Here is a 24924-nt window from a genome sequence, read left to right as displayed (position 1 = left end):
CACCTGGAATTTGACAGCAAATACAAAGAGCATGCTGTGGATAAGCACTGGTCACACTCCAGGTTCTGCTTCTTTTTAATCTAAACAGTGTGCTATTTTATATCACCTTAGCTGTATAAAAACTAGATCCTCCCCTGTAGTAGTTTCTGTTTGGTGACTTGTTCTCTACAGCATGGGCTGACCTAGAATTTGTTACGTAGAGGATGACTCCTGGTCTTCCTGCCTTCCACCTCCTGAGGGCTGGGATTATAAATGTGCACCCCAACACCCAGCTCCTGGTCTTCTGAGTGCTAGGACTGCAGATATGCACCCCCAAAACATGATTACCCTATACTTTTCACACTGCAATGTTGATGGAGAGAGGGGGCCCCTCAGTTTGTCCAGGCTGCCCGGCAAGCTTACACCTGAAATAATCACACAGAAACTGTATTCATTTAAACATTGCCTGGCCCATGAGCTCTAACTTCTAATTGGCTAATTATTACATCTTAATTTAACCCATTTCCATTAATCTGTGCATTGCCACATGACCGTGGCTTACCGGCAAGATTCTAACCAGCATCTGTCTCAGGCAGGAGATCCATGGCTTTCTCCTTGACTCTGCTTTTCTTCCCAGCATTCAGTTCTGTCTTCTCTGCCTACCTAAGTTCTGCCGTATCAGGCCAAGCAGTTTCTTTATTGATTAACCAATGAAAGCAACACATAAACAGAAGGACCTCCTACTCCACTGCAAGAAGATGCCTTCATATTTTCACCACTTAGAATGTGTATAAATTCTTATATACATAAATGTGTATGCATGTGTAGATATGACTAAGGTTTTCCACCTGCATTTTTGTTTATATATGTGTGTCTATGTGAATGTATGCTAAGTGTTTAGGGGTACACCAAGAGGCCAGAAGACGGTTTTGGATCCCCTAGGGCCTGAGCTACCTTAAGTAAGTGGGTGTTGGGAACAGGACTCAGGTCCTCCAGCAGAGCAGCAAATGCTCTTAACCACTGAAGCATCTCTCTAGCCCCTGTGTGAATAATTAAGATGGGAAAGTTTCTCTGTGGGGCTCCATTAACATCAGATATTGATTGTGTTTATTTTTAGAACATTTAAAACCATTACAAGTAACATTTGGAATGATTCTGCGCAGGCATATTTCAGGTGGCTTTATTTTCCTCTTGACACATTTCTACACCCTTTTTAAATGCGCTGCTAACAAAAGAGGATGCGAATGACTTGGAAATCCTTGCATTGTGTGCAGACATGGAAAATGGTAAAGCCACTTGTGAGAAACAGTATAGAAGTTCCTCAGAAACTAAATACAGAATCACCTAATGTGCTGCTTTCCACTTCTGGGTATGTGTCCCAAAGAATTCAGAGAAGGGTCTGGCAGAGGCAATTCAACTCTCATACTCATACTCATAGCAACATTACTGACAGTAGCCAGAAGACAGCTCAGTTGATTGATTGACTGCTGAGTGAACAAGTAAACTGTGGTATGCACATGGCTTTGAGGGAACATCACTAAGCCTTAAGAGAGGGGCATTCTGGTACATTTGTAACCCTGGCTCACAAGAGGTAGAGGCAAAGGGACCAGGAAATTGGGTGTGGAGGCACAATCATATAATCCAGCACTCTGGAGTCAGCCTGTGCTATATGAGACCTTGTCTCAGAGAACAAGTCACCAAACAGAAACTACTACAGGGGAGGATCTAGTTTTTATACAGCTAAGGTGATATAAAATAGCACACTGTTTAGATTAAAAAGAAGCAGAACCTGGAGTGTGACCAGTGCTTATCCACAGCATGCTCTTTGTATTTGCTGTCAAATTCCAGGTGGTGTTAGGGACCAGAGCTTTGGATTCAGTGACCCCTTCTCAGTTGAAACCTGTCTGGTTTCTTTTTATCTTGGCAGCAATGCCTGCTGGAAGGCTGTGTGGCTTCTTTAATGTTTCATGCAAGTCTGTTTTGATTGTTTGTTTTGAGATGGGCCTCAGTATGTAGCCCAGGCTAACCTGAAACTCTGACCTGCAAAAGCAAGCATTACTCCCTTTCCTATACAACAAACACAGTCTGTCTCTTTGCTTAAAAGCAAAGATGTGCAATTCCATTATCACTATTCATTTCACATATTGAACAGTCATGCACAAGTCCGCTGGCTTCACCTCGCTCCAGGCAACTAACATCCTTTCTCCAGCTGACTACTCTATGTATCTCAGATAGGTGGAATTATATACTGCTGGTCCTTTGCTGCTGGTGTGTTTCAGTTAGTGCAATCTCAAGGTCTACCCATGCTAAAGCATTTATCAGGGTGCCCTTCTTTTGAAGGTTAAATGCTGCTCCCTCAAGCTATGTACGCTCCACAGTTTTCTTACCCACTCAGTAGTCAGTGGATGGCTGAGTTGCTTCTATGCTACCGTTTGGTTATGGTAAATAATGTTGCTGTGAATACAGGTATGGATCTACCTCTACCAGGACCTTCTCTGAATGTGTCGGAGCATGTACCCAGAAATGGAACACTACATTGTAGGTAATTCTGTACTTGATTTCTAAGGACCTTCTACACCGTTTTTCTTAACTGGCTTTACTATTCTACCAGCCTGCCCACAGTGCATAAGGATTCTAAAGTCCTTCATACTCCCATCGATATTTCTTATTTTCAGTATAGATGTGATGACCCATCTTAGTGCCTGTGGTACACCATCTGAAGGTGGCTGCAACTGCATTTCCCACCTTATCACTGGTGAAGCAGAGCATCTTTTATGAGTTTGTAAATTTATATTCCTTTATAAATGGTTTTCAGAGAAATAGCTACTTAAGCCCTTTGCTTTTCATCAGGGACTAGAAGCAGGGGAAAGTTTAACACTCCATCTAAATGCAACTGTAGATTTGGGGACATTCTTGGTGTCAATAGTTATTTGGGATATAGACTTGGACTTTTGTCTTATGACCTCTTGGACATAAGATGTGGAAAGTTGGAGTATATGATGGTGCAGTTCTCAGCATGATGTCCTTAAAGTGGTGACACGTGTTTATTTTCTGCCCCCTTTGATTGAGTCAATACAATAATACCATACAGCCTTGGACAACAGCGAGGCATCATGGTTCAGAGTTTATCAAGAATCGTTTCTATGGAGTCACACAAGCTCACTGACACCTTCGGAGGACCAAACCTGAGATATTCCACAGTCCCTTCCCACCACCTCGCATGAGGCAATGCTCTCTATACATAGCTTTAGAAAGAGTGGGGTAACAAGGATTGTCAGGTCAGCGGTCAGCAGTCATGTGCTACACATCCCTCAGAAACCATATCCTACAGACAAGCATGATTATGGTTAAGCTGACCAAACACTTCCCATTTATATGTACACGTGCACGCTTCCTTAAAGCAGGAGGCTTTACACGTTTTGTTTCACTGGTGCTGAAACAAAAATGAGATAACTGTATCTCTGGCCCCCAGATCTTAGCACAACGGCCCCATGATGGAACTACCATTTGGGCCAGAAAACTCTGCATGTACCACAGGCCAAAATGAAAACAAAGACCTAATCCATCAAAGTCTTTAGTTCTGGGAAAGTCTCTAAGTGTACTAACCTTGCTTTTTGGCTCCTGCAGTTCCATTTCTGGCTAACTGTTCTTGCTGACAGAAGTATGTGCACGCAGAACATGTTTTTTTGTGCTGAAAACTACCCTGAGGAAGGCTAAGTGCAACACTGGGTGTCCAGGATCCCAGTGCAGTCCCCGGCTGGCTAATAATAATGACATTCTATTGTCCAAGCAATCTTTTCTGGTGGATGCCCCACAACTATAAACAGTAAAACTGCAGCCAGGCAGAAGGGTAGAAGATTCCCCAATTCTGAATACTTTAGCAACTGTAGGTACTTTGAGGACAGAGCTAAATCCAGTGTGATACAATCTAGCATATCCTCTATAAACCACAAAATACAGACAGTAGGAGCACCAACGTATGGGGCAGCACACAAATTCACAGACTGAAATGTAGTTGCTTTAGACAAAAAACTGTGAGAAGGAAGAGGCAGTAACCTTCATATCACAAAGGTCCAGAGTTTAGAACCAAAGCATTATCCTGGCTCTCATAAAGAAGTCCCAATGATGCTGAAACCCAGAGATACTCTTTACTGCACATCTGTAAGTGTACGTCGAACCACCAGCTCAAGTTCCTGGCATGCACAGTGGATCTACATGTTTCTACAAATCGAGTTAAAATTTGTGCAAAAAGCAAAAGGAAATTGCATAGTATTTTGTACACGACTCGTGTCTCAACTTGCTAAAGTGTGCTACAATGTGTACAGCCTTATCTGGACACTTCATTTTTCCACATACTAGAGGCTTTAAGAAATAGAAGTGGCCTGGCCTCTTCAAGTAAGAGAGGTCTTGATCTTATCTGACATTGAGGAGTCAGGTGGCCTAGCAATGTGGAGAAAAATTGCTAGGAAGAGGTTCTAGTGCATAGCAGTCATCGCTGGGCACCATGCCCTGGACTTTGTTTTCCTGGTCAATCATAGATGGTGCCTGTTCGCTACTTTTCATTCTGCTCTGCCCTATCTAGCTCACAGTGTGCATAGCTTAATAGTGAAATAAAATGTCAAGGCTGGTCTGTTCCCTCCATGCACATCACCAAGCTTGTAAAGCAAACGTTCTTCAAAGTTTAGAATGTAAACCATCTCACGGGGCTCTGTGTATGAGATAAGTTTAGACTTTCCCTGTTCATGGGAACACACACTATTTACCAAACATTCTCCTCTCCCAAAGCTAGTAACTCTTAGTTGTCTTTAATCAAAAAGAAGTTTCCATATCAAGTTAAAAGATTATCACAAGGGGTAGGGATGATGGCTCTATAGATAATAGTGTTTGGTGCACAAGTGTGAGGACCTGAGTTCAAATCCCCAGCATACACATAAAAAGGCAGGGCTGACTGCAGGTGTATCTATAATTAAAGTATGGGGGTGGGGAAGCACAGACAGGAGGATTGCTGGGGCTTGCTGCCTACCAGTCTGGTTCCAGGCTCTGTGAGAGACGTTGTTCCAAGAGAATCAGATGGAGAATGACGAAGCAGGATGCCTGATGCTGCCCTGACAAACACAAACTATCCTGAGTGTGTGTGTGTGTGTGTGTGTGTGTGTGTGTAATCTCCCGAGGCTGTACAGGAGTTCAGGTTGACCGTAAAGGTAAAAATCTAATCATTTTTTAATAAACACTGAAAATTCTTATATTGTTTTGCTATAATGTTAAGGACACAGCCATTAGTCCTTGCTTGTTGTGTTTTAGACCAGACTCTGACAGACTGGGCAACACATACACTTTGAGACAAAGAGCCTGGGGGTACTAATTCCAGAAGCCATCAGTGGTTGACTTTGGAAACAGTCCAAGAAAAGCATAAGGATTGAGATCATTCCAGGCAGACTGAGGTTGTGGTTCTCTAGAGCATGAATGCCCAAGCTAACAGTTCATCTTTTAACTTTAAGAACTGTCTATAGATTCCTGAGGGCTGTGCACTATCCTACAATAAATGCATGCTTAGATCTGTAAAACTAACCCAACAAGTGAACCCTATAGGAAACTTGAAGTTGGTGAGTCCTGACATTCTATAAAATCTAAATACTTTTAACTCCACAGGCAACAACTGAAGCCTATGAATCACTCTTCTGCATTATGAACTACTCTGCATTCCAGGCAGCAAAACGCTATCAGAATGAACCTTGTTACCCTGGGGCACATTGGTTTCATGAAGAATGCAGGAACGCAACGTAGCACACTTGATGACAAGCTTCTACGACAGAGAGTGGATGGGTGCTCCGTCCAACCCTGTGTACTTGAAGACCAACAATAACTACTTTGCACATTTCTCAAAAATAAATCAATAGAATGGAGAGATCCTTTTTGAGTAAAATAAGGTTCCAGTCCATGAACATAAAACACTGTTTAGAGCAGGGCAGTGGTGGCATACGCCTTTAATCCCAGCACTCAGGAGGCAGAGACAGGTGAACTCTGTATATGTGTATGTGCATATATACTTTGAAAAGACACCATGACCACGGTAATTTTACACAAGAAAACATTTAACTAGGGCCTTGCTTTCATTTTCAGAGGCTTAGTCCATTATGATGGCAGTCCATCATGGCTGATAACATGGTGGCAGAGGGCACGGCAACATGCAGGCATGGTGCCAGAGAAGTAGCTACACCCTAATCAGGCCAAGGGGGTAGGGAAGGCTGGACCTGACCTGGGCACTTTGGAAACCTCAAAGCCCACCCCCAGTGACAAACTTCCTTCAACAAGGGCACACCTGCTCTAACAAGGCCATGCCTCCTAATCCTTATAATCCTTTCAAATAGTTCTACTCCCTGGTAACTAAACATTCAAATATATGAGCCTATGGTGGAAGCATTCTTATTCAAACCACCACAGGTGTCCTCACTGATCATGGAATTTAGCTGTTCACCTAGAGTGGAGATAGATGCAACCAGTGAGTTAGAAATCCTCTCCCATTATTGCTACCCTGACTCTAATTTCTCCCCTCAAATGTTCTGACTCCTCCCCACAGAGACTCGAACATGTGGACCAACTATTGGGGACATCATATTCCACATAACAGTACATTCACCAGAAAGTGACCCACCACGTAGCGGGTATAATGCTGGGTACTTTCTTATGTGTTATATTGGTAGAGCCACATACTAGGCTATGTATCACAGAAAGGGCAAAAATATGGTGGCACTTAAGAGGTGTCCCCCGCCCAAGGGTGAGTTATTGAGCCAAGATTGAACTCTTTTAGGTTTATAAAATATGCCCCACAATTAAGGGCACTCTGGAAGAAACAGGGTGTTTGTAGACTTCCTGGAAATACATGTAAGATTTTAGAAAATTATAACCATTGCTGTAGCGAAATAACCCTGAAATTATAGTAGGCTTTTTTTTTCTCCCATTGAGATAAAGTTTCACTATACAACCCAGGTTGGCCTAAAATTAGTGATCCTCCTCCCTCCTGAGCACTGGTACTACATGGGTACACCACTTCATCTTACTGTGACTTTTCATAGTTAGCTTACAAAACCCTGAGAACTAATGGCTCCTTGAAGATGATATTAACTAATGATCATTTGCATAAGCTTTCATCATGGGGAAGTATTTTCTTTTCTTTGTTTTGTTTTTTGAGACAGGGTTTCTCGGTGTAACTGTCCTGGCTGTTCTGGAACTTGCTTTGTAGATCAGGCTGACCTTGAACTCACAGAGATCCACCTGCCTCGAGCTCACAGATGCTGGGATTGAATGAGTGTGCCACCACCACCAGGCATGCGGAAGTATTTTCAGACTATTTTGATTTCATTAAAGCCATCCCAGGACCAATTGCTTGATAGTGCAGCAGGCCTCACACCCAAATTCCAACATTTGATTCCTTTCAGGGTCTTGTTCTGCCCTCATCAGGCATGGCATGTGCTTTTGTCAGACCTGGTAAACACTCAAATTTCATGAAGTGTTTTCTGGAAGAAAAAGCCACAGATGTCGTACGGTCCCTTTGGCTGGGAAGGATCATTCCTTCCATCATTCATAGAAGGTATTTTCTCACTTCTCTCCCCGGCCAAACACTCTGAAAAACCACTTTCAAATTCAGCAAACTAACCTAATTTTAGCAATGCATAGTTGCAGGGGAAATCATAAACCATTGGCATCCAAGAAATTAATTTCAGCAGTTGGAAGTAAAGCTGGCATTTAATTGTCAATCATCCAAGGGTGTTAAAAATATATCAGTTTTCCACAGTTAAAAAAAAAAAAACTCCCTGGTTTGGGTCACTTTTGCTCAAAGTCCTAAGTTTTTTGCTTCTATATCCATTGCTCTAGAAGAGGACATAACTCTTAAGTTAGTAACTGTTTGATAGAAGCACTCATATTATAAATATTCACTACAAGCACAATGATTACTGTAGAGTTGGTCTATTCTGGTCTCTCAATTCTTAATAATATAAGTATTTTCATTAGTTATAAAAATAACTCAGAAGCTAGAAAAAATGGTTCACTGAGTAGAGACACTTTCTGCCAAGCCTTAGGACACAAATAGACATACACAGAGTAAATAAATAAATAATTTCAGAAGAATGAAAGAAAAACATTGGGGGATTAAGTTTTAATGCAACTTTGACTAGATTTAGTATTGTCTTTAAAAGACCAATGTTTTGACCCTGGAACTAATTTATGGCAGAAGAGATTGCAACAGTGTTAGTTTTATTTGTGTGATGCTTGCTAATCTAATTGTGTCATCATTTGCTTTCTCTCATGATTTACAATGCACTTGTGATATTAATTTACAAATACATCATACTACCTGAAGTAATGGGGTACCATTACTTCAAGGTCTAAAGAAGTTTTTATCCCAGACCTAAAGTGACATCTTGCAACCCTGTTTTGCAAATGTTTATACAAGGCCCCAGAATTAAAGTTTTCATATTGAACCCATGATGCTTCAAAACATCTCACTTTGTTTTATTATTATGCTTAATATGGCTTGGAATTCAATAGGCCTGCACTGACTGACGTAAAGCCACGCAGTAAGTATTTCTTGCCTGAATTTTCTTTCAAATTGGCTGTAGGCAAAGATAAATTCAAATTGGTCTGAGTTACAGGTGTGGTTGTCCAATGTACCTAGTTAAACAGAAAGCAAACACCACACCTTTGGAGCCTCGGATGAGGAACAGTTATTCATCCACATATAACTCTCTGTATAATTTCTACCATCAAAAACGGCAGAACTGTAGGTGAGGACTCAGTTTAGTACTTGACCCAACCAGGATTATCACACTGATTAGATCCCATACCTACAAAATGAGGACTCCCAGATTTAAATATATATATACCAGATCTTCTGAAATTCTTCTCTCACTCAACATCCAAATGGCTGCACTTTTTCTCAGGCCTAAACATGTACAGATTTGAGGGTGTTGCTTTGTTTTCAGGGAAAGAAAGCAGTGTTTACCAAACACAGTTCTTTGAGTAGCCACACCAACAAGGAAGCCACCACAACTTCCTTGCAGGCCCCAAGACATATCTTGCTAGAAAACAGCTTACTGCCCAGTTCAGCTGTGTCTCTTGATGTCTGAAATACACTTCTCACCAGTCCAAACCTGTAACAACTTTTAAGACCCTGACCATACCTTTATGTTATATTATTTAAGATACCCACAGTTTAGGATGGCACCCGAGTTGCTCCATTCATGGATACTTAGGAGAAGGCTCAGTTTCTTTTTCTTGATAGCAGTTTTGCAACACAAGAGATGAAACTGAGGGCTTCACAGACACTATACACATTATATTAGGTAGATATGTACGTATGTATACATCTTTATGTGATGTAAGCATGCATGCTACAGCATGTATGCCAAGGTCAGACAACAGCCTTGGGTGTTGGTTCTCACCTTCTACTTGGTGTGAAGTAAGGTTTCCTTGTTGTTTCCTGCTGCCATGCCAAGATAACTGGCTTGTGAGCTTCTTTGTCTCCACCTCCCATCAGCCCTTTCAAAGAGCTGGGATTAGAGATGCTCAAGGCACATGTCTGACTTCTTATACGGGTTCTTCTGGATTTACCTTTCCTTCGTAAGCACTCCTCTTCTTTATATTCCATTCGCTTTGTATCCCTACTCACCACACAGCAGACACCCTCTAACACGCATTCATTCTTTTCTGAAAAAGTGAAGGCAGGATCACCGCTCCCTTCAGGGATCAGCCCAAAGCCTGAACTGCCCATCTCCTCCCTGAACCTTGGTAATGATTAAACATGGGCTTCATACTTCACGGTTAATTTCACACCTCTGGACTCATCTAGCCTAGCACATGAGTAATTTCTCCTGAGCACCATGATGAGCTTCTGGTAAACTAGGGATGTCTTTACAGGTGTGGGCTCATCCTGGCAATAGTAGCAGTTGAGAACAGAAGCCAGACAAGGAAAATCCCCTGGCACGTAGTGAACACACTTGTCATATCTCCTAGACAAAGGGTGCAACCCTGAGTATGTCTAGCTTCCTGATTAGACATTCCCTGGAGGTCAATGAAAAGCCAGACTTCTTTGTATTTTGTCCTATTTCAAATCATTCAAGAAAAGAGCAAGAAGATGCTCTAAATACATATCAGAAATTCTGGGCAATTTTCAAACCAACTTGAATTGAAAAGACAAAAAAATGATCCAATAATTTGAGACCCTTTTTCTATTTCTTAGCAATGTTTATTTGCTCTTTCCTTCTTTTTAAGATACATTTTTAGGTAGATGTGTGTGTGTGTGTGTGTGTGTGTGTGTGTGGTGTGTGTGTGTGTGTGTGTGTGTTGGAGGATGGTGTGTGCGTGTGAGAACTCTTCTGCAGAGGCCACATGTGTAAAACCCCCCACAGAACTAGAGTTACCGATGCTTGTGAGCTACCCAGTGTGGGAACTTGGAACTGAACTCAGGCTCTCTGCAAAAACTGCATCTGTCCAGCCCCCAATTGATTTTTTATTGAACTTATTATTCTTAATATGAAAATTTTAAACTTTGTTCCGAAGACCATGTTTAATGGGCTAAACTCACCACTCTACACAGTAATGTCCAGTGTTCACTTCAATGTTTAGTAAGAGCTCTGATCTCCAGGGCTGGGAAAGCGGCTCAGGAGAGTGCTCATGCAGCATGGCCATGCCACAAAGAAAGGAAAAAAGATAATTTTATTCCTACTTCAGCCTGCTTGGCACTCATCAAAAAATGTCTGCCTCGACAGAGACTCTTCAGTTGCAAACAAATTATATAATGAGGTGGGCAGTGGTATAGCCGTCCCTCCACTCAAAGTTTAGCACCAACAAAATTCAGGCTCTCACCGCACTCTCGACACCCCAGACTGCACCTGTTCACCCTGTCTTTTACAAAGACTTTTCAATGTGGACAACATTATATGTTTTGTGTTTAGAGACAGGGTCTCTCTCCACATCCCAGCCAGGCTGGCCTGGAATGCATGCAGTCCTCCAGCCTTGATCTCTCAAATGATTGGATTAGAGGAATTTAGCCACCATGCCTGGCTGCATTCTTAAAGTACTGAAACCATGAGATCAAATGGGTTTCGAAAGTTGGTGTTTACACAAACTGCTCTTGGATCTGAGGATGTGACTGCATGGTAAAGAAACTGAGCCAGGACAAGTGACTCAGACCTGTGACTCCAATAACTCAGGAGGCAGAGGCGGTCAGATCAAAGGTTCAAGGCCTGTCTGAGCAACAAAGGGAGCTGTATCTCAAAATATAAAGTAAAAAGAGGGCTGGGGACACAGCTCAGGAGTAAGGCAGTTGGCTACCAGGTACAGACCCTAATTCAATTCCCAGCATGGGAATGGAAGCAGAGAGAGAAGGAAGAGGAAGGGAAGGAAGAGAGGAACAGAGAAACAGAAGGACAGAGACTAAAGAAAGAAAACAGTTCTATCTACAGAGTTCTGAATTACTCTTTTTTAAAATGGGATATTCTTATAATGCTTTTCTACACAACTCCATTTTTGCAGCCTATGACATTTTATTTATTTTATTTTATCAACTAAGTTTCTTATAAGCCATTCTAAAGTGTTTTCCTATTTCTCTTCACAACAACCCTATCTGAACTTTTGGAATGTGTCCCTGGTGCCCGGCGCTATACAAACTGAACTGGATAATCTCACCCAATGTTCAGGCAACCTTGAGCAGAGCGACCAAGGAACACAGGGACAGGGCTGCCTACCTATACCCCTCTCTACGACATGGTGTCCACAGCTTCCCTTAGAAGTGAACAGGCAGGCCGGGAGGTGATGGCGCATGCCTTTAATCCCAGCACTTGGGAGGCAGAGGCAGGCGGATCTCTGTGAGTTCGAGACCAGCCTGGTCTAAGGAGCTAGTTCGAGGACAGGCTCCAAAACCCTGTCTCGAAAAACTAAAAAAAAAAAAAAAAAAGAAGTGAACAGGCAGGAGTATCACGGAGCCAGGAAAGATGCCCAAAGTGTCACTTCCACAGGGAACACACAGCCAAGTGTGTACACACAGAAGCGGCTCTTCTGACAGCAGCTTTGTCATCAGATGGAATCCTGACACTCTTTAATAACATATTCATTTGCCAGGGGGTGGTGGCGCATGCCTTTAATCGCAGCACTCAGGAGGCTGAGGCAGGCGGATCTCTGGGAGTTCGAGGTCAGCCTGGTCTACAAGAGCTAGTTCCAGGACAGGCTCCAAAACCACAGAGAAACCCTGTCTCAAAAAACAAAACAAAACCAAAAAACAAAACAAAAGATAATCATTTCATTTACCTCTCGTAGCTTCACCTGCAAAATAAAATTTGCTATGCTGATTGTGGAGGCAAAAAGCAAGAGAAAATTACATGGGCAGGCTAAACTGCAGACATGAAAGCTGAAGGAAGGTAATTCAGAGAAAATCTGAATCTGTGACCTCACTCGTGTGTGTGTGTGTGTGTGTGTGTGTGTGTGTGTGTGTGAGAGAGAGAGAGAGAGAGAGAGAGCATGCTTGTGTATGTGTGCCATGAAGCAAGTGGAAGTCAGAGGACATCCAGGTTTCTTTGCTGGTTTTCTGTTGTATGTCAGGCTAATTGGCCTGTGAGCTCCTGGGGACTCTCCTGTCTCTACCTCTCACGTCTCTTCTAAGAGCACTGCAATTACAGACTTCATTAGTGATGCACTGGCATTTTTTAAAGCTTTCTTTTTATTTATTCTTTGTGTTTTCCACATTATGCATCTCCATCCCATTCATTTCCCTGGCTCTTCATATCTGCCCTTCCCCCCCTTGTAACCTCCCCCCGCAAAATAAAATAAAATAAAATTTAAGAGAAAAGAAAAAGAAAGAAAAAAGAAAAAAGAGAAGAAAAAGTCAATCCCATTATGAAAGTGCATCAGGACACACTGGGTCATGCAGTAAACCCTTTTATCCATACATCTTGCACGTGTTCATTGCAGAGAGTCAGTGGTCTGGTTCAAGGCCTCTGGTTTCTATACACTATTGATGCTGGGCCCTCACTGGAACCCCTCTTGGATATCCTCCTGCTGCCCTTTGTTGTAGAGACCCTGCAGCTTTGGGTCTGCAGGACCAGTCCCTTCACATGCTCCAGCAGATCACAGATGGGGTGGGTGTTGGGGTGGGCCAACAGATAAGCCTGGTTCTGAGACTGGGTAGTTGCAGAGTTGGTCAGCTGGCCAGCTCTCCCTTTTCCTCACCACCAGGATGACCTCGTCTACATTGCCCTGGCAAGTTTATCCCTCACAGTGATGGGCAAGGGACTAGGCCAGTTCTCAGCTTCCAAGTCCTCAGGGTTGGTTACACCTACACCTTCAGGGCCTGTCCTACTTTGTTGCTCAGGCACGGAGTAGGGGCTGTTCTCCTGAGTGCTGCAGTTGATAAAGGGCAGGGACAGTTCCTTCGCTCATGTGGCCTCAGGACCAATTCTTCCACCTGCCTCAGGCATTGATTGGGGTGGGGAGGGCAGGCAGGCCACGTCTTCCCCACCTCTGCCACCACGTGAAAGATGAGCATTGGAGACAGCTCTCCCAATTGGGGACAGCTCTCCCATGCTCGTAACTTCCTCTCCCAGTAGAACTGGCTCTCTTGTATTGCCCGGAAGAGGAACAGGACTGTTGCAGCTGGTGGGGGACAGGTACAGCCCTCCCACCCTGCCCTGACTTTTTATGTGTGTTCTATGAAGGAAAACTTAGGTCTTCAAACTCGCATGCTAACTCTGTTGCCTACTGAGCCATCTTCACAGCCCAATAGCTTCTTTTTGACTTTTCCTTGGAACAATTTATTTCTGTTTTGTTTTCAAGGTGTGGAGTCCCTATGTAGCTCAGGCTGGCCTCTAACTAGAAATCCTCCTGCCTTATCCTCCCCAGTGCTGGGACTGTGAACCTACATCACCACACTATCTTAACCTTTAAGTATGTTTGGTATTTTCTGAACATAGAGGCCAATACCAGAAGAAGTGACAAACATCTTTGTCATTCCTAAGAAAAGGTGAGAAATATATGTCTTATTACCAAAAGTCTCTTCAGAGTCAGAAAAAGGGAACAAGGCATAAAATTCACTTTCACTCTCTTCCCCTGAGCTTTCTCTCTCTCTTCTCACATAGAAGGCAAGAGTCCTGCAAGTCTGCCCAGGAGACAAAAACAGATCAACAAATGCATAGATAGAAGACAGGATGTGTACATGTGCATATACACATATGTATACATACATGTATGCACATGCATTTTATGTAGCCTCTTCTGCTTATATCTCAATTCCAGACATGCCCAGACCCAAGAAAGGGGAAAAAAATTACAGTATTTTTCTGAAAATATAACATTACTTTAAACTCATTATGATATAATTGAAAATGTACTGTATTACTTATGCATAAGTAAAAGGGAAGTACATAAAAGAATCTATAATTTTAAAAATAAATATTCTAAAATGGATCTGAAACCTTATATTAAACAAAATCAGCCAAAGTCAGAAAGACATGTACTGCCATGATTACTCTTATTTAAAACCTAGGTTTAACATTATGTGTGTATTTAGATATGTGTGCTTGTCCATCACAAAACTAAAGGGGATCACAGGAGTGGAAGAAGAAATCTTAAGTTACAGTAGGATAAATGGCTAACTGAGGTGCCCATTAAAATATCAAAGTGGATGCTGACTGCCAGGCTCTCCTAGAAGTGCAAGTTATAGAGTCCTGTTAGAGTCCTGGCTCCTCTCAGTCCATCTTGCCTCACCCCTGCCCTAAACCTCTCCAGCCTCTGAGCTTCCTTTCCCTTCCCCCAGCTTCTGGTTCTTATCAAACTCAGTGATGTATGCCATGTGTCCCTTTGGTTCTTCTCTCAATTTCTTCTCCTCTCTTGGTCCCCTCTTTCCCTCCTCTCTTCCCCTGTTTTACTCTCCCCACTTTCCCTCAGTCTCTCTCCTCTCATGGCCTGGTTCAGTCTGCTGGCCATGTCTAGTGTACTTCTTTCTCTCCCTGCTCTGGACGCCTCCAGATGCCTCCTCCCTCTGCCTTCTCCTAACCAAACCTAGTAACGGTTATATCCTCATTTTCATTCACGCATATGTTTTATTTATTTGTTTGTTTGTTTATTTGTTTGGTTTGGAGCCTGTCCTGGAACTAGCTCTTATAGACCAGGCTGGCCTCAAACTCACAAAGTTCCACCTGCCTCTGCTGGAATTAAAGGCATGCGCCACCACCACCCTGCTTATGCATATGTTTTAATATAAACACTTTGTTCCAAATCTAAGCAATGTGCTAAGGATGACTCATGGTTGGTTAGCCCTTGGCATTCATTTCTATAATGATGGTACTCAACCTATGGGTCATGACCCTTTAGGGGTCAAATGACCCTTTCATAGGGCTCACATATCAGATGTTTACATTGCCATTCATAACAACAGCAAAACTACAGTTAGGAAGCAGCAATGGGATAATTTTATGGGTGGAGACTCACAGGTCGCGTTAGGAAGGTTGAGAACCACTGTTCTGTAAATAAGCACAAAAAGGAACCAGGCACCTCAGTTTGCAAATCAGTCTTGGTTCCTCTTTTATATATTCAGTTTGGAAGTCTCCCATAGCCTTTACGAGTCTACTGAACCTTGACATAAACCAGTCGTTTTCACTGTAGAAACCGTGCGTGAGAAGATCCAGCAAAGTCATTAGCATATAGGCTTCCTCATGGCCCTCTTCTTGCGCGAATGTACTTTAAGTCCATGCCCGAGTACTCCGAATGACTAATGGATGACCATCTTTTTCCCCAGGCAGGTTTTAGCAACTATTTCGAGAGAGCAATTCTGGGAGCCAGCTCTACCTGTCCGGAAGCTGCCACATTGGGCGCTTTAGGGCAATTTGTTACAGGCCAGCTCCCTAAGGTGCTCCATTCCCAGCAGGGACCATCTGCGCATTTCCCATGCACTGCTCGGGTTCCTAGCTGATGAAGCTATTAGATGGTGTATATGAAGTACACCTCTCCAGAGAGTTGGGTAGATCACTAGCATGACTCAAGGGCATTTCCTGTCATCTACAAGCTCCTTTCTCTCAAATCACAGGATCTTAGAGCTTGAAGAGACATTTCTATGTAATGTCTAGGATGCTTGGTGAAGAAAAGCAAATTCCATAAGGAAGAATTATCAGAGAAAATGAGATATACAGAAAGGAAAATGCTATGGGGGAGGCAAGGACCAGATCAAGGTGGAAAGCAACCAGAGTAGAGTTCTGATCTCTGGAAGAAGCTCTGGTTATGGTGACAGAAGATAAAACAGAGGAAGTGATTCATGAGGACCTCAAGAAGTGTAAGTCTCTAGGGACTCAAAGGAATCTGACTGTGAGTGTGTGTGTGTGTGTGTGTCTGTGTGTGTGTGTGTCTGTGTGTGTGTGTGTCTGTGTGTGTGTGTCTGTGTGTGTGTCTGTGTCTGTGTGTGTCTGTGTCTGTGTCTGTGTGTGTCTGTGTGTGTGTAGAAGGGAGGTAGTTTTTGCTACTATACCCTAGCTCATAATGGCATAATTCTTAGAAACCCGAGGAACAGGCACTGACCACCCAAGGTGGCAAATTCACACTGTACCAACTGTTTCTGACCAGTTCTGCTAGTAAAACTCCATGCAAAATCTGCAAGCAGGTGGCAATATTCAGCACAGAAGGGAAAAAGAAGTGATGGGACCTTCAGCATCATCGGCAGGGGTCAATACTAGCCTCAGTGGTAGATTGGGAAACCTATGGAAAGAGTTTGCCATCAGTGAGAACTTGGAACAACTGGAACCCACCAAAGGTCATTTTCCCTGCTCCTCCCAAGCCCCCTACCCCACCCACACTAACTGCTGGCCAATAGCCCAGACTAAGCCTCAGGGAGGAAAGAACTCATTACTTTGATGGATTCTGTTCCCTTGAGCTGGAATTTAAGACTGCCAAAATATCTCATACTTATTTCAATTTACCTAAGTCTCAAACAGTAACTTTGCTACACCAAGGAGCAAAAGTGGGAGGGAGGTAGACCTACAGATTGGAGACGGATTCCTCCATCTTCGTGCCTGTACCAACAGGAGCAAGGTGTTTTTGTTGTTGTTGTTGTTGTTGTTGTTGTTGTTGTTTGTTGTTTTGTTTGTTTGCTTGCTTGCTTTGTTTTTTAATAGTCAGATTTGGGAGAAGGGTCCATTTATACTGCTTTAAATGAATACCAGTCTGACAGAGAAATGGCTACACAATTCAGTCAGCAAGTTCTCTCTCGTATTTAAAATCACAAACACAAGTTAGGCACTCCTGGAATTCCAGAACTCAGAAGGCAGAGGCAGGAGGATCACTGCAATTATGAAACCAGCCCTGTGGTCAACATACCAAATTCCAAGTTACTTAAGATGAAATAGTGAAACCTTGTCTTAAAAAGCTGAAAAGAAATTACAAACATGGAAGCTTCTGAATTGGTTAATATAAATCTATCTTACTCCATACTGCACCAAACATTACAAGAACTAAGTTTACAACAGAATTATTCACATTTCCAAAGAAACCTCCTTTTGGGTTTCTTCAACAGGGGTGATTCCTCTATGATGTTTTTGGTGGCTTTCAGAGTTAGATGAACTTTTTAGAAGGACTTTTATAATCAAGGCCCACTTCTATTTTTTTACTAAAGGTATCCCCAAAGCCTCTCAACTGCCTCTCTAACTGTCCCCATGCTATTGTAAAAAAAAATAAAATAAAATAAGGCAACAATAACTAAAAATCCTCCTTCATCAGCAAGTATTCAATAGTAAATTCCTATTATAATATCTTAAAAAAACAGAGGGAGTATGGGGGTGTTTCTAAGCACAATAGACTTAGCACTGTTTTCCAAAGTAGGGATTTCTAACACAAAGGTAAGATGGAGGTACAGTGCTTCAAACAGCATGATGAAGATACACACAGATGCTAATCCGCCCCTGCACACATGCTATGAAGCCCAGAGTGGAAGGGACCACTTTCTAGAAGAAAGTATCTTCTAGAGGAGGCAGCAAGAGATAGGATCTAGGAATGAGGAAGGAGTCACTGCTGTCAGCAGCAAGGGGTGTGTGCTCGGGCTGGTGAGCACTAGAACAGCCACTTCTCTTCTCTCCCCCTGACAGCAGAGCAGGAGGTGAAATGCTGCTGAGCACAGACATACAGGGGTGGGGTTTCTTAAAGCATTGTGTGTGTACTTGTTCACGGTCCTGGGACATCTCCAAGACAACGAGAACACCAAAGGTCGTTTTGTTTCCACAGGTTATATTCATGGATAGTTACTACATTAGAAAACAAAATAGAAAAAAAGAAAGAAAACAGAAAAAAAATAACTTTAGATATTTACTAATTCAATTAAAAATAATAAAGAGAGGGGTGAGAAAAGAGGGAAAAAAATTAATGAAAAGAGTGGCATCATATTATATTAGTTTGGAAAATCCTTCTAATCTGACCCAGCAGAAGACAACTGGACTCCCCTGTCAACTACTGCGATTGATTTGTTGTGTTGTTAATATTTCAGATCACTTGGGCTCAGGTAAACTTCACTATTGTCTTAAATAATGTGAATTAAAAGGGCACAACAACATCTTACCAATCCTTGTGTGGCTGGGTTTGATCTTGCAGGCATCTAAGAAAACCTTGGGACGCCTCTGGATATCCAGGCCACAAAGGAACGCCTGCCATATATATATATATATATATATATATATATATATATATATATATATATATATATATATATCACTTAGGAGCAGTTACTATCCCACCAAACAAATGAGCACACTCATAAAGAGGGAAGTCACACAGTTGCAGGTAGAGGACAAGGTGTGACCACCTGGTTTGGAGGTGGCAAGGGTGGCCTGAGTCATGGTGGGAAGGAGAAGGTTCACTAGAGGAGCTAGTGACAGAATTTACCACCAGGGTGTGAATGGGGGGATAAGGGTGGGGTTGGGGGTTGGCAGGGCACAGCAACTGGGACTGGAGGGAAAGCTGGAGAAACGTCCCAGACTTCTGAAGGTCATTTGTCACTGGGCAAGAAAAACAAACTCTGACCAGGTGCTGCCTAGAACACGGGGGTCCTTCCCTCAGATCCTGCTCCCTGCTCCTGCCTACCGGAGTAAGCAGCTTTGGGCTCCATAGAAACTTGGGGGGCCCCATTCCACTTCCATTAGGCAAATTGAGCTGGTTGCCTGGGCACACTGTCTCCTTGTTCCTTGGGAAACTTGAGCAAGCTAAGAAAGCTGCTCCATTATTTACAGCTGCCTCTTTACACCACCCTGTATTTCCCAGGAACCCTCAACAAACAAAAACAGGCAGGCTGAGAATCTCATTGACATCTTCTGGGCTCCCTGTTCGGGCACCCAAGGCACCTCCTCCTTTCCTAATTCACCCAGTGCGGCTCCCCGCGGTGAGGGGAGAGGGCGCCTGCTGGAGGTCACTCCTCTGAGAATTTGAAAAGTGTTCAGCAGCTGGAGAAGTGGGACAAGCTGCTCTCCCAGTAACTGTCCCAGCAGAAAGCCAGCGCGAACCTCAGACACTGTCAGAGAAGCTGGACATCTACTTCTGAGTGTAGCAGTTCTCCTGGCTTTCATCTTCACACACACACACACACACACACACACACACACACACACACACACACACACCGGGACATCTACTTCTGAGTGTAGCAGTTCTCCTGGCTTTCATCTTCACACACACACACACACACACACACACACACACACACACACACACACACCGGTCCGTCCTACGCCATCAGCCAAGGGGTTCATGAAGCATTGAAAGGGTAAAGTCGGTTTTCTTGTCAAAACTCGAGCGAAACAAAAGCCAAACAGCTTATGAAGAAGATGTGCTCCATGGGACCCCGCCCACCTCAACAGCCACAAACCGGGGTTTCGTTTTTCTTCTTCATCTTTGCTTCATCTTTCCTCCAACTGCAGCAGCCTAGAAGGGTACTCTAGAAGAGTCTCGGAGAGTTCAAATGCCACCTCCTCAAAATGGGCCACCGATTCAAAAGTTACCTCTCTGCCCGGTTACTTGAGGCTTCTTCTCACTCTGAGAAGTTATCTTTACTTCACCATTCCATCACAGTCTCCTTCCCTCCGCATCCTTTCTTAAGAACGTAAGCACCTAGTCCCCTGCGACATCCCCAGCGCCTGGCTAGGACCAAGCCATCAGCAAAGGAGATTGAAATGAATGAAGCGGCGGTGCCCGGTGTCCGTGGAACTCGCAGACGGGGGAGACCTGCACTGTCCGGAGCAGCAGGGCCACCTGCGCGTGTGACTCCAAGGTACCCGGAGTCAGGCTCGACGCGTGCCCCCTCCCTGCCGCACGTCCGGCCCTGGAGCCGCAGGTGTCCCCCGGAGCGCGCACGGCACCGGCCAGCTCCACCAAGATGCACAGCCTGTACTCACCATGGTGGCCGCAGCCGCCTGGGTTGCGACAGCTGCGATCGCCCAGGATGCGACAGCCAGGAGAGAGAGTAGCAGCCACACCGGCTGACAGGTGAGGCGCCAGCCTCAGACCATGGCTACTTCCCACAATGCCCTCGAACTGAAAGTTTGCAGACTCCACCCCGCGCCGGGCCGCTCCTCCCCCTCAGCTCCTCCCACACACCTTCCTCTGCTCGCAGCACTCCTACTCCACCTCTTTACCAGGCTCCTGCTCCAGCTCCTCCTTCTTCCCTTTCTCACTCCCTCTCACTCACCTTTTCCTCCCCTTTGCTCTACGGCGCCCGCCCGACACCGTACCTCGCCCCGCCCCTTACCACCGCGAGCTCCGCCCAGGGCGGTGCTTGCACCTGCGCGCGCACCTTCAGCGCCGGCGGCACCTGCAACCCTGACTTCTTCCCTGGTCTGGGGACGGCTCTCCTTGTCCCGCTGCTGAGATTTGTCCTTCGTGAATTAGACTAACATTCGTCGGATCGGCAGAGACCCCTTTACACCTAAGAAAAGTGTGGGAAACTGTCTGGCCCTACACCTCAGAAAGGGAGCAATTCACACAGGTAGAAAAAGATGGAAGTTTTTTACACACACGCACACAACACACACGAGTTTTGTTTTGCTTTTACCAAAGTAGCAATGCAAGAACATTTATAACCCTCTCCGCTTAAAGTTCTCAAGGACGTTATGGTATTGAAACTTTTTTTGTTTTTCCTCCCCTTGATTTTTAAGCCTCAATTATTTGTGTTGTTTAAAATTAAAAGATAATTACATTCTTTTCTCCCTTCAACTTCTCGCATGTGCCCCCTTGCTTTCTTTCAAAATAATGACCTCTTTTTCTTTAGTCGTTATTGTTTGTATATGCCTAAATAAATAAATAAATGCAACCTGCTCTGTTTAGTGTTACTCTCATGTGTATGGTCGGAGCTGACCACTTGGTATTGTTGGATTATAATTAGGGGAGTTTTTAATCGCTACGTTAAGAATCTCCTGGTCCCAGAGTTATAAGCAGAGATTTTAGCACAGATTAATTTGGGGAGAATAGATAGGTTTTGCCATATACCCAAAGAGAGACAATGACCGTTAAAAGGTTGACCTTTGTCTGCATGGCTCTCAGACCCACCATGAGTCAAGTGAAGTCCTTCGAAGGATCTCATTTTGAAGCTTTTGCAGGATGTAGACCCCATCCAGGGACAGGAAAGCAAAGAGAACTCCTCCTGCTGGGCTCCTGAATTCCTGCCACACATGTTTATTGTATTCACCCCTTGCCAGGCCCCATGGAGGAGTCCTGGTGATGACTGAGGGTACACAGTTTGTCTTTCTGCCGGTCCTCACAGTCTCCAGTGGGACAATAGGTGACAGACAAGTTGCAGCAAAACCCTGAGAGAGCTAAGAAGCCTCTGACTTCTGCTCTAGCTAAACACAGATTAGCGACTGTAAATTGCCAGGAAATCAGGTAGACTAACCCCTGGGGAGGTGAAGGTTCAGACAAAGAAGTCAGACACTGATGAGAAAGATTTGCCCCAGACTGATCCCAAAGTCAGCCTCTGTGTTTGGAGTGCAGTGCCAGGGAGATCCTAGGGACAGGGAGGAACATGGGGACCAAGCTAAAGGCACTCATGGGCGGCAGCCTCCAGCTCAAGTTCCCACAAAGCCCTCTGCCTCCAGGGTTCCAGTTGCTGTATACTCTAACAATCTTTTAAAGTTGATGTCGTGACAGCTGCTTATGGACATGGAAGAATATTATTTGACAACAATTAAACACCCAGCGATGGTGTTTTGCCTGCTGAAAAAGAATAGAACTACAGAAAGTTTGCTTTCTAAATTCTTGCATTGCTTTCCTGTTGACTTTGGCTTCATCTAGCCGTAGTAACCTTCATGTCTGCTTCCACTGCGGCTCACTCCAGTGCAGGGCACAGTTTTGCACCGCTTGCCTTGCTGAGCCCATTGTAAAGCATCCCGTGCTTTCTGTTTTGGAAGGTTTTATCTATAATGAGGAAGAGGTGGAATTGCAAAAGAGCTTTAAAGCTAAAGAAATCTCAGTGAGTTAAGACTTAAGCCAAATACTCAAACAGGGGAAAGTTCCCTGAGTGTGTGGCCCATGTTGGAAAGGGTGGGATTAGAAATTAACTTAAAAGTGAGTTGCATTCTTTGCCTTCCCTCTGACTCTGCTGAGATGGGCAGTGGACACTGTCTTGGGCTTCTGCTATCTAAAGGGCTTCCCTCCACATTCTCACAGCTTACAGAGTCACCCTAAGAGGAAGGCCTGCCGTGGGCTTCATATAGATTATCTCACCAGCCATCAAAATGAGAAATGTATCCACTGGACTATACATATGAATGTCCGAGGTTCTAAAGGGCAAGGCCAAAACTGCTGGTTCAGCTAGTGAGAGACCAAAGTGAACAGGAGATAAAGGCATAGGAAGGCAGGCTGAGAGGCACCCAGCACTCAGCTATCAGGGCAATGTGCTCTTGGGTGACAGGCCACCACGCACAGTAACTTACAATTTCAGTCTGACCTTCCTACACCGTCTTTTCTTCCCTCTCTCTCTTCCTTTCAGTACTAGGGATCCAAGACCTCACACATGTTAACATGAACTCATACACTGAGCTAAATCCTCAGCTTTCCTTTGACTTTGTGTTTTGAGAAATAGTCTCATTGATGAATGGGGAAAAAAGGAAGGACACAACTGCTCCTACCTTTGGTAGAGGAGAAGGGTTTTTTAGATAAAAAGAACACAGCCAGAGTCATCTGGGAGAGTCCAGAAAGAATATGACCCTGGGCTGAGCCACGCCAAGAGAAGGCCTCCCCCGAGAGGAGCGAGCCTCTGACCAAGAGGTGTAACCTGGGCCAAGAGGTTGACATTTCCAAAATGGCTATGATTTACTGGATTATATAGGGCAGGGAAGCCCAGTACCTGGACTGGAGAAGTTTAGGGTCACCCAGCAAACCACGGAGTAAAAACAAAAGAAAGATATATAGAATAAAGAAAGGTAAAAGCCCAGACACGAGACAAAGTTAAAGAGTAAGGGGATAATTTAAGTTAGAAAAGCCAGCTAGAAACAAGGCAAGTTAAGCCAAGAATATTCATAAATAAAAACAAGTGTTCATGTATTTTTGGGAGCTGGGTGGCAGGCCCCCACCAAAAGTAAACAAAAATAAATAAATAAATAAATAAATAGCCCACAACTATAAAGTTTCTTTCCTGAGTTCCTGGCCCTAATAATGGACTGTAGCCTATGAATCAAATAAACCCTTGCCTCCCCAAGTTGCTTTTAATGATGGTGTTCATCACAGCAATAGAGACCTCACCAGGACACTGGTTTGTTCAGGATTACCTTGAACTCACTCTGAGGTTCAGACAGGCCTTGATCTCAGGCCCCTGCCTCTACCTCCTGAGTTCCAAGTTCCAGTTCTAGCTGGCCTTGCTCTCACTTTAAGTCCTGGTTCTATATCAAGACCATCAACCGTCAGGTTCACTTAGGAAGGACTCAAAGTCCTAGTAGCTAGAGATGTTCTGCTGTTGCATGAGTCCCCAGTCAGGCCCCTAAGGGGCTTTGGAGTTCACAATCTGATGTATGAGCCTGAGGTTATTGTGTTATATGTTTTGGCTGAGGTTATTTTTTTCGGCCTGTGCATGGGATTCAACACCTTACTTTAGATATCTACTTGAGGAGTTTCAATCATGAGATAATCACAGGAGCAGAGAGAGCGCAGTAGTAGATCAGCCCTGAGTTCACAGTCGGAGAGACAAACAACGAAGAGAGTAACAATGAAACAAAATAAGGGTCAATGAATCAAAGTTTTAGCACTTTAGAAACCGAGGGCCATTAAGCTAAACAGCAAAAGAAGCAAAGGAAAAGGCAACTTCAAAGGTCCCAGCCCTGCTGTTCTTTCTTCTCTGGCCTCCTATTAATGTCACAGGCAATCAGCATCTACAGAAGTCTCCTTGTGGTATCAAGGAATGCATCCGGCCACCATTTCTGGCCTTATGTGCTTTTGGGACTCTCTTGACTTCACACAGCAAGACAGTTGTTCTAAGTGGAAAACCCTACCTAATACATTTCTAGAGAACATGTTCAGAAACTGTTCAGTTAGAAGACATTAGAGGGTCTGTGTAAAACTGGAAAATACATACAGCTATTCAGTTAACACTGCACCTTTAATTCAACCTCCCAGAAATACTAGCTGCATTTATTACTTTTCCAGCCAGATCTGTGTTCTTTAGAGGAAGACTAGGAAGGAAAAAAAAAAAAAGAGTTTATTTTTAAATAGGTTTTAGTTTTGAGGTGGGGCCTTCCTGTGCAGCTCAGGCTATCTTTGAACTGTCAGTCCCCCTCCCTTGGCTTCCTAAACACTGGGGTTGCAAGCAGTACCCCTGTGCCTAGCTAAGAGATTTCATTTTTTTAAATAAAAATGCAAATCTTATTCCTATGGGTAAGTAAGGGTGGATCAAAGAAATCTCTGAACTGGCCACTCCATGGTTAGGGAGAAAGTTTTTGTTGTAGG

At 43.9% G+C, this 24924-nt stretch overlaps 1 protein-coding gene across 2 annotated transcripts in view; it reads right to left on the bottom strand.

Annotated features, from left to right (window-relative positions):
• Positions 1-20528, bottom strand: part of Ap1s3 (adaptor related protein complex 1 subunit sigma 3) — a 72657-nt gene extending 52129 nt beyond the window's left edge. For both annotated transcript variants that reach the window (XM_005361542.2, XM_026786352.1), the window contains exon 1: positions 20388-20528. In XM_005361542.2, the coding sequence (XP_005361599.1) occupies positions 20388-20390 (3 nt within the window). In that variant the 5' untranslated portion in view covers positions 20391-20528. The remainder of the gene's footprint in view (positions 1-20387) is intronic.
• Positions 20529-24924: the final 4396 nt, after the last annotated feature.

Source organism: Microtus ochrogaster, linkage group LG4 (assembly GCF_000317375.1).
Source record: "Microtus ochrogaster isolate Prairie Vole_2 linkage group LG4, MicOch1.0, whole genome shotgun sequence".
Lineage (NCBI taxonomy): Eukaryota > Metazoa > Chordata > Mammalia > Rodentia > Cricetidae > Microtus > Microtus ochrogaster.
Note: the sequence above shows the minus strand (reverse complement) of the source record. Positions and strands in the feature narration are given on the sequence as shown.